The sequence below is a fragment of the Terrapene carolina genome, unplaced genomic scaffold, assembly GCF_002925995.2.
Source record: "Terrapene carolina triunguis isolate 2854851 unplaced genomic scaffold, T_m_triunguis-2.0 Scaffold714, whole genome shotgun sequence".
NCBI lineage: Eukaryota > Metazoa > Chordata > Testudines > Emydidae > Terrapene > Terrapene triunguis.
The window spans coordinates 1,624,017-1,632,373 of record NW_020665065.1 but is presented as its reverse complement, the minus strand read 5'-3'; the positions used below and the strand labels follow the sequence as shown (position 1 = coordinate 1,632,373).

At 61.6% G+C, this 8,357-nt stretch overlaps 1 protein-coding gene across 1 annotated transcript; it reads right to left on the bottom strand.

Moving 5' to 3' along the window:
- Positions 1 to 561: 561 nt before the first annotated feature.
- On the bottom strand, positions 562 to 1,989 carry HES2 (hes family bHLH transcription factor 2). The gene is made up of 4 exons (XM_024207796.2): positions 1,894 to 1,989; positions 1,633 to 1,728; positions 1,212 to 1,305; positions 562 to 842 (listed from the first exon to the last, which is right to left on the bottom strand). The coding sequence occupies exons 1-4, from the start codon at positions 1,987 to 1,989 to the stop codon at positions 562 to 564; spliced, it is 567 nt and encodes a 188-aa protein (XP_024063564.1).
- Positions 1,990 to 8,357: the final 6,368 nt, after the last annotated feature.

Sequence of the window (8,357 nt, the reverse complement as noted above, 5' to 3'; positions counted from 1 at the left end):
TAGTGCCAGGGATTGGCCATCCTCACAGCAGGGGATTTGCTGTGCCAGCAGCGACACGCTCCCCATGGCCACTCCAGCCCTGCTCCCCTCCATGCTGAGCGCACCTGGATGTCAGGAGCCTCCACAGGCACAAAGGGCAACTTAGGACCTAGGCCTCGGGCTGTCCCCTGCACGGGGTCCCCCACCCGGCCTGCAATGCAGAGCGCGACACGGCTAGCTCATGCCCAGGCACCACACCACCACACAGGCCAGGTTGCTTCAGTCAGAGCATTTTATTTGTATGAAAATATAAAGTGTCTCCCGCATACGAAACTCTAGTGACTCCATAGCAAGGGCCAGTCGGCCTCTGGCCAAGCAAGCAGTGTGCAGTTCAGAGGCCCAGGAGACAGGTTCCACTTCACCCCGCTGCCTTGTCACCCGCACTGGGACCACGTGCTGAGCCGCCCAGGCCCAGGCGGGGCTGTATATGGTATTTACACTGGAAAGGAAGAGGGCGATCAATGTACAAATAAATAGCTGGGCTCTCCTATGTACAGGCAGAGATGTGCAGAGTCCGCCGCTCTACCAGGGCCTCCAGATGCCTGGATTTGCAGCTTGGGGGCGAAGGGGTGAGATCTCCCGCAGCCCCCTGGCCGGGCTGACTAGCACTGCCCTCCGCCAGGCTGGGCATGAGTCCGTGGGGCTGCTGCAGTCCTGGCAGCTGCTGGGCTCAGCGCTGGTCCTTTGCAGGTGCTCCAGCAGGTGGCTGCACGAGTCTCTGCCCAGGAGGTGGGACTTTGCCAGCAGGCTGGTGAGGCGGGACAGGCAGGCTCGGTATCCTTCCCGGTAACTCTCGGCGGGGTCTGGAGGAGAGAGACAGCGAGTCAGTGTTCAGCCGCGGAGTCAGGGCTGCCTTGGCAGGGGGGCTTGGCCAGCCCATGGCAGGGAGAGGCCCGGACTGCACCCTGGGCCCAGTCCCAGCAGCTGCAAGGGGAGCGTGCCCTGGCACGGAGAGGGATCGGGGGCTGCAGCCGCAGGTGAATAAAGTCAGATACTTGGCAATGGATAAAGGAAGGGGGACTCCGGGGAGCAGGAGGAACACGTGGTCTGCATGGGGGTTCCTGGGGACGGAGGGATTCCCCGGACTGAGCGATTTGAGGAAGGGCTGGCCCTGTGGCCGGCCTGGGCCCGGCTGCGAGCAGGTGTCTGGGCTGGGAGGAGGCAGCACTCACCTGGGACGGGGGGGCAGGGGGCGGGGATCTCCTTGAGGAACTGCACGGTCATCTCCAGAATATCCGCCTTCTCTAGCTTGGAATAGCGCGAGCTCTGCGTGGGGAAGCGACAGGTTAGGCGGCGCCTGGCCCGGGCAGCACAGAGCGCAGCGCCGTGCGGTCCCGGAGAGGCGCAGGACGTAGGGCGCAGCGCGGTGCCGGGCCGGAGAGCGCAGGACGTAGGGCGCAGCTCAGTGCCGGTCCGGAGAGCGCAGGACGTAGAGCGCAGGGCGCAGCGCGGTGCCGGACCGGAGAGGCACAGGACGTAGGGCGCAGGGCGCAGCGCGGTGCCGGCCGGGGGGGGGGGCAGGGGGCGGCGCGGGGCCGGCCGGGGGGGGGGGGGGGCGCAGGGCGCAGCGCGGTGCCGGCTGCTGGTACTCACGTCTTTGCCGATGAGCGGCAGGATGAGGGTCTTCAGCTGGTTGAGGCTCTCATTGATGCGGGCTCGTCTGCGCTTCTCCATCAGCGGCTTGAGGGTCTGCGGGCACACAAGGGCACGGGTCAGTTCCGGTGCAGCGGGGGCACAAGGCGGGCGCGCGGGTCAGGCCCAGGGGCTGAGGGGGTTACATGGGGGGTGCGGAGGCCGAGGAATGTGGGGCGGGATCCGAGGGGACCCCAGTGCTAGAGCGCGACCCTCGCTCACCTTCCGCAGCTCAGCGGCCTCCCCGGTTTTCCTGTGCGCCCCCAGCCTGGAGCTGTAGCTCTGCGCCGCGTCGGGCGCTGCGCTGCGCGGGGACATGGGTCCAGGGGCAGGATCGCTGGGAGCTCGGCCGGGCAGAGCTGCTAGGGGTGGAATCGTTGCTCCCAGCCGGGGCTGGGGCTTTTTATGGAGCCGCCTCTGCTGGGCCCCGCCTCTTGCCTTTGTTACAGGGCTGGGGAGGGACGCCCGGGGCAGGGCTGGCTCCTCAAGGAGGCCCCGCCAATTAACAGCCGCCCCATCTGCTGGGCCCTGGGCTCAGGGCAGTGAGATCTGGGCACTGGCTGCAGCTACGCGCACAGCCCGGCCCCTCACCTGCCCGGCTCTGCTCTGTGCGCTTAGCGGGTGCCAGGGAGCCCCGCAGCCCCCGCACTGGCCCCGGTCCCAGAGCCCGCGCTAGCGTTCGGGTGACTCTGCAGCGCGCGTTACACACCGCCTGGGAAAGCGCTCGGGATTGACGCGCCCCCTTCCCCCCCAGACACACAGACACACACAGACACACACACACACCCCTCGCTGGACCGATGCTGGCAGCAGAGGTGTGCACATACAGGCCCGTATATTCAGGGTTCCCTCTCCTGACACGTGCTACGCGCACGACTCTGTGCACGCGTCTCCGCCGTTTAAGAGGCGGGTGGACCCAGTGCTGACACAAAGCTCGTCTCGGGGAGCCACCCCGCCTGCCTCAGCTCCCAGCCCCGCCGCTGGGCCCGTCCGACACGCGGGGCCCCTGGCTGGGGGCAGGTTTGCGCAGCATGTTGCGAGTCCGAACGCGACCGGCGCTGTGGGAAGCTTTGCTGCGCGGCCCGTGTTATCCCCGGGGCCCCGCGGACTGGAGCTACCCACGCGGCGCGCCCCGCGCAGTGACCCGCGGGACCAGTGGGCCGCTCCCTGGGTGGGATCTCGGGGACGGCGGCGTCTCTCTCGGCTCCCCAGGGGCGGGACGGGGGGGCACAGAGGCGGCTGGATCGCCCCGTCGCAGCCCCCGGCCCCGGCTCCCGCCCGCCCGAGCTGCTGTCCAGGGTGCTGAGCGCAGGGCCCCGCACCAACCTCCGGATGGGGCCGCTCCAGGGACCGTCTCCCGCCGCCCTGCGGGGCAGCCTGCGTCTAAGGCTGGGTGGTTCTGTCCCTGCCCGAGCTGGGAGCCGGGCTCTGGCCGACCCCCCCCCCCATTAGCCGCAGGGAGTCAGCCCCAGTCACCCCCGCCTGGGGAGCGGGCAGGGGCAGCAAAGGGCCCTGGGGTGGCACCGCCGGGCCGTTGGCCTCCCGGGGGATGAGCTCGGCCCAGTAGGGCTGGGGGGGGCGGCTCAGTCGCTTCCCAAGCAGCCGTTCAGCGGAGCTTCAAACACAACCACCTGCTGCCCCGCGAGGGGAGCGCCCGCCCCGCGTCCCCAGAGCCCAGGGGCCTGTATTGCTGGGCGGGGGGGCAGCCTCCTAAGGACGGTTAGCGGATGCAAAACCCCTTATTTAACTGCTACCAGTGAGCCGGGAGGCACCGGGTCCCGCACCTGCAACCATGCAGCCAGGTGCGGGTGTCCCTTAACCCCTTCGTGCCAGGGACTAATCTTTACAGGGGAAACCCCTTGTTTGACAGTCTCTTATGGTACCAAGTGCATTAACCGCCCTTCTGGGGGGAACAAAGGGGCTCTGAGCTGCTGCTGCTGTTTGGCCGGCCTGGCCTCTTTCTTTTAAAGACACAGCAAGGCTGAGTCACTGGCAGAGGGAGAAGAGAATAGGACAGACAGGAAAGGCAGCATCTGTCTTTAGGGCTTTCTTTCCTGAGGCCTAGCTGCTGGGAAATGATAGGCCCAACCCAGCACAAGGTCCTATCAGCCACTGGCAAACTCACAGATTTCTACATTTTCAGGCCAGAAGGGACCATAGTGATCATCTAGTCTGAGCTCCTGTCTAACACAGGCCGGAGAACTGCCCCAAAGAAGTGCTAGAGCAGATTTTTCAGAAAAACATCCAACCTTGATTTAAAACTAGTCAGTGGTGGAGAATCCACCAGGACCCTTGGTAAATTGTTCCAGTGATTAATTGCTCTCACTGTTAAGAATGTGCACCTTATTTCCAGTCTGAATGTGTCTAGCTCCAACTTTCAGCCATTGGATCTGGTTATGCCTTTCTCTGCTAGATTGAAGAGCCCATTATTAAATATTTGTTCCTTGTGTAGGTACTTACAGATAATAAACAAGTCACCCCTTCCCCTTTTCTTTGTTAAGCTACATAGATGGAGCTCCTTGAGTCTATCACTGCAAGGCAGGTTTTCTAATCCTTTAATCATTCTCATGGCTCTTCTCTGAACCTTCTCCAATTTACCATCCTTCTTGAATTGTGGACACCAGACCAAGACACAGTATTCCAGCAGCGGTCACACCAGTGCCAGATTAGATACAGAGGTAAAATAACCCCTCTCCTCCAAGTGGAGATTCCAAGATCGCATTCGCTTTTTTGGTCACAGCATCATGTTCAGGTCTTATCCACCATGACCACCAAATCTTGTTCAGAGTCCCTGATCCCTGCTTCCCAGGACAGAGTCCCCCCATTCTGTACATTCTTTATTCTAGATGTATAGATTGACATTTAGCCAATTTAAGTTGCATATTGTTTGCTCATGCTCAGTTTACCAAGTGATCCAGATGGCTCTGAATCAGTGACCTGTCCTCTTTGTTATTTGCCACACCTCCAATTTTTGTGTCATCTGCAAGCTTTATCAGTGATGATTTTATGTTTTCTTCCGGGTCATTGATAAAAGATATTAAATAGTATTAGAGCCAAGAACCAATTCCTATGGGACTGTTCTGGAAACAGACCCACTGGATGATGAGTCTCCATTTACAGTTATTTTGAGACCTATCAGTGCATTAGATTTTAATTCATTTAATGTGTGCCATGTTAATTTTATATTGTTCTAATTTTCTAATCAAAGTGTCATGTGATACCAAGTCAAATGCCTTAGACTCATAAAATATCAGGGTTGGAAGGGACCTCATTCAACCCCCTGCACCAGGACCAATCCCCAGACAGATTTTTACCCCCATCCTTAAGTGGCCCCCTCAAGGATTGAACTCACAACCCTGGGTTTAGCAGGCCAAGGCTCAAACCACTGAGCTATCCCTCCCCCCTCATAGAAATCTAAGTATATTACATCAACACTATTACCTTTATCAACCAAACATGATCTCGTTTAAAAAAATAAGATATCAAGTTCGTTTAATAGGATCCGTTTTCCATAAACCCATATTGATTTGCATTAATTATATTACCCTCCTTTAGTTCATTAGCAGGGCCGGCACAACCCATTAGGCGACCTAGGCGGTTGCCTAGGGCACTACAATTTGGAAGGTGGCAACCACGGCCGTATTTCTGTGGCCGGACCTTCTGCCGCCTCTGTGGGGGGCGGCATTTCGGGACGGGACCTTCCGCCGCCTAGGGTGGCAGAAAAGCTGGCGGTGCTCCTGTTCATTAGTAATCAAGTCCTGTACCAGCTACTCCATTATTTTGGCTGGGATCATTACCAGGCTGACAGGCCTTTAATTACCCAGGTTTACCCTTTTAAAAAATTGGCATTACATTAGTTTTCTTCCAGGCATCTGGAAGTTCCCCAATGCTACAAGATGTATTGAAAAATCAACATTAATGGCCCAGCGAAGCCCTCAGCCAGGTCTTTTAAAACTCTTGGTTGCAAGTTATCTGGACCTGTTGATTTTTAAATGTCTGTCTTTAGTAGCTTCTGTTTAACATCCTTCAGTGATACTAGTGGAATGGAAAGAGTGTTATCATCCCCATATGATGAGACTATATCAGCTGTTTCCTCCCAAGAACAGAGCAGAAATATTTATTGAACACCTCTGGCTTTTCTGCATTATTATTGATAATTCTACCACTTCCATCTTGTAATGGACCAATACCATTCTCAGGATTCTTTGTGTTCCTAATAGGTTTTAAAAACTCCTTATTGTCCTTAACTCTGCTGGCCATAGATTTCTCCTTGTGTCCCTTGGCTTCCCTTATTTTCTACATTTCCTTACTTGTGATTTATACTCATTACTATCCACTTCCCCTTTTCTTCTATTTGTTATATGTTATTTTTCACACCACTGTTGAGCTGCTTAAGGCATTACATTTAGCTTGCCTTTCCATTCACATGATCACACCAGTGTTGCAAAAGGCGGCATTGTCTTGACTGGCTAAGCCAGACTCTTATGAGACAGGAGACAGAACATGGAAAACAGGGAAGAGCAGAAGACGGTGGGGAAGGGGAAAGGACACATCAAAGGAGCTCGCATCCAAGTGCTGGTCAGGATCTTAATCAGTCCAGTGGAAGGGTGAAGTCATCTGGTTTCCTCTCTCTGGGCAGGACATCTTTGGGGACTGGGACAGTTAAGTCTCAGTGTGGTGTTGACAGGTCCCAGGGCCAGAGGGCAGCGGCGCCTGGTCCCCGGGCTGGGGGTGCCCGGCCTCTCGGCTCCCCAGGCGCGGAGGGGAGGCGCGCAGAGCCGGCTGGTTGCCCCTCGGAGGGAGAGTTTGCCCAGGCTCCCCCGGCGCAGCGTCTCCTGTCAGCACCAGCCCCCGGCCCCGGCCGCCCGAGCTGCTGTCCAGGGTGCTGAGCGCAGGGCCCGGCCGCCCTCCCCGGGTCGCTGCGCCGCAGGATGTGACACGCGGGGGCGGGCCGGGAACCACTCGGGTCTCACGTGGCTGCCAGCGGGAGCCCAGGTCCGACCCCACCGGAGTCCCGCGCCGGGGGAGAAGAGGACGAGCCTGCGAGGGCAGCGCCCAGACGGGACTGTGCCGGGGAGGGGTGGTTAGCGCCGGCGGGTACCGGGTGTGCGCCAGGCGGGTATCGGGTGTGCACCGGGGGGTGCCGGGTGTGCGCCGGGCGGGTGTGGGCGGAGCGGGTACCGGGTGTGCGCGGGGCCGGTACCGGGGGTGCTCCGGGGGTGCGCGGGGCGGGTGCCGGGGGTGCGCCGGGGGGGGTGCCGGGGGTGCGCGGGGCCGGTACCGGGTGTGCACTGGGGGGTGCCGGGGGTGCGCCGGGGGGTGCCGGGGGTGCGCGGGGCGGGTACCGAGGGTGCGCCAGGCGGGTACCGGGGGTGCGCCTCCTTCCTGGCCAGGCTGCAGCGCCGGGCCCTTGTGGTGGGAGCGGGCCATGGCTGCACTGGGTCTTCGCTCCTTTCCCCGCATCCTCAGGGTCCCGCCAACGCTCCAGTGGCCCCACAACCCCCCAGTGCCGGGCTCCGGCCCTGCGCCCGCTTACAGCCCCTGGTTCTCCTCTGCTCCCTCCCAGCGCCTCCTGCCACTGCCCCCAGCTCAGCGGGCGCCCCGCTGCCTCGGCCCCGCTCTGGATTGGCACCCGGTGCAAGCTGGTCCCAGCCGGCCTGGCTCCCGGGGTGCCCGGCGCGGCCCGAGTCAGGCTGAGCGGCGGGGGGGCCGGCCGGGGCTAGCGAAGGGGGGGCGGGCTGTGCCGCCGGCAGACTCCCCGGGGGGAGCGGAGCCAGGCCGAGCGGTCTCGCCCCACCGGGCTCCAGCCTGGCCCAGGGAGGGTGACAGGATCCCCGGGGCGGCGGCAGCTGCCGGAGCCGCCTTCGGCTGGGGGTAGCTCGGGCGCCCGGATCATCGCAGACACAGTCGGGCCCTACAGGCGCTATCGGCCCGCGCCGGGGGCGGGCAGGTCCCGGGGTCACTGGATTTAATGTCTAGGCCGCGTGCTCTGAAGAGGCCCCTGGGAACGGAGGCGAGGGTCAGAAACACGCCGCCATCTGCCCGAGGCAGCGGGGGCCCGAGACAATAGCGCCGCGAGGAGACGCTTCCCCGAGTAACTGACAAGAAAGCTACAACTCCCGGGGGGAGCGGCCCCAAGTGCCGCTAATGCAGCGGGGCCTGCCTGGGTTTGCTGAGCGCCTGGGCCGCTTGCTCCGACGCGTGCAGCTCAGTGGGGTGTAAACTCCATTGCTGGGGGGGGGGGTTGCGAAGCAGACACCCCCGCAGTTGGGGTAAGTACTGTCCTGGGCACCCCGTGCCGCCGCCTCTCCTCGCCAGCGGAGGGGGCCTTGAGGCTGCCCCTGCGGGGCGATGGGCGCTCCATGGGGCTGCCCCGGTGCGCCCAGGACCGCGGATTGCCTGTTCCGGCCCTGGACCCAGTGGGGGTTGGGCGGTAACAAGCGCTGGCGGCTGCCTGGGGGGCGGGGGGACGACGACTTGTCATTCCTCGGGTTCTCCTGGATTGTTTGTGCTTCAGAAGCAACTCCGAAGAGCTGCCCGGGGCCGGTTGGCCGCGCACCCACCTCGGTGCAGCGCCGAGCACTCCAGGCAGGACAAGGGCAGGCAGAGGGGGCTGCTGGGGAGCCGCTTCTGTCCGGGGTTCGCGGCTCGCTGAGCCTGTGCAATGCCAGAAGCCCCCCCCCCCC

Bases quoted from the DNA above. Each gene is read 5' to 3' on its own strand.
- HES2 (XM_024207796.2), bottom strand. From the start codon at position 1,989: ATGTCCCCGCGCAGCGCAGCGCCCGACGCGGCGCAGAGCTACAGCTCC. The intron at 1,306-1,632 runs GTGAGTACCAGC...TTCCCCACGCAG, and splicing joins TGCCGCTCATCGGCAAAGAC to AGCTCGCGCTATTCCAAGCT. The intron at 843-1,211 runs GTGAGTGCTGCC...TCTCTCCTCCAG, and splicing joins CCCCTGCCCCCCCGTCCCAG to ACCCCGCCGAGAGTTACCGG.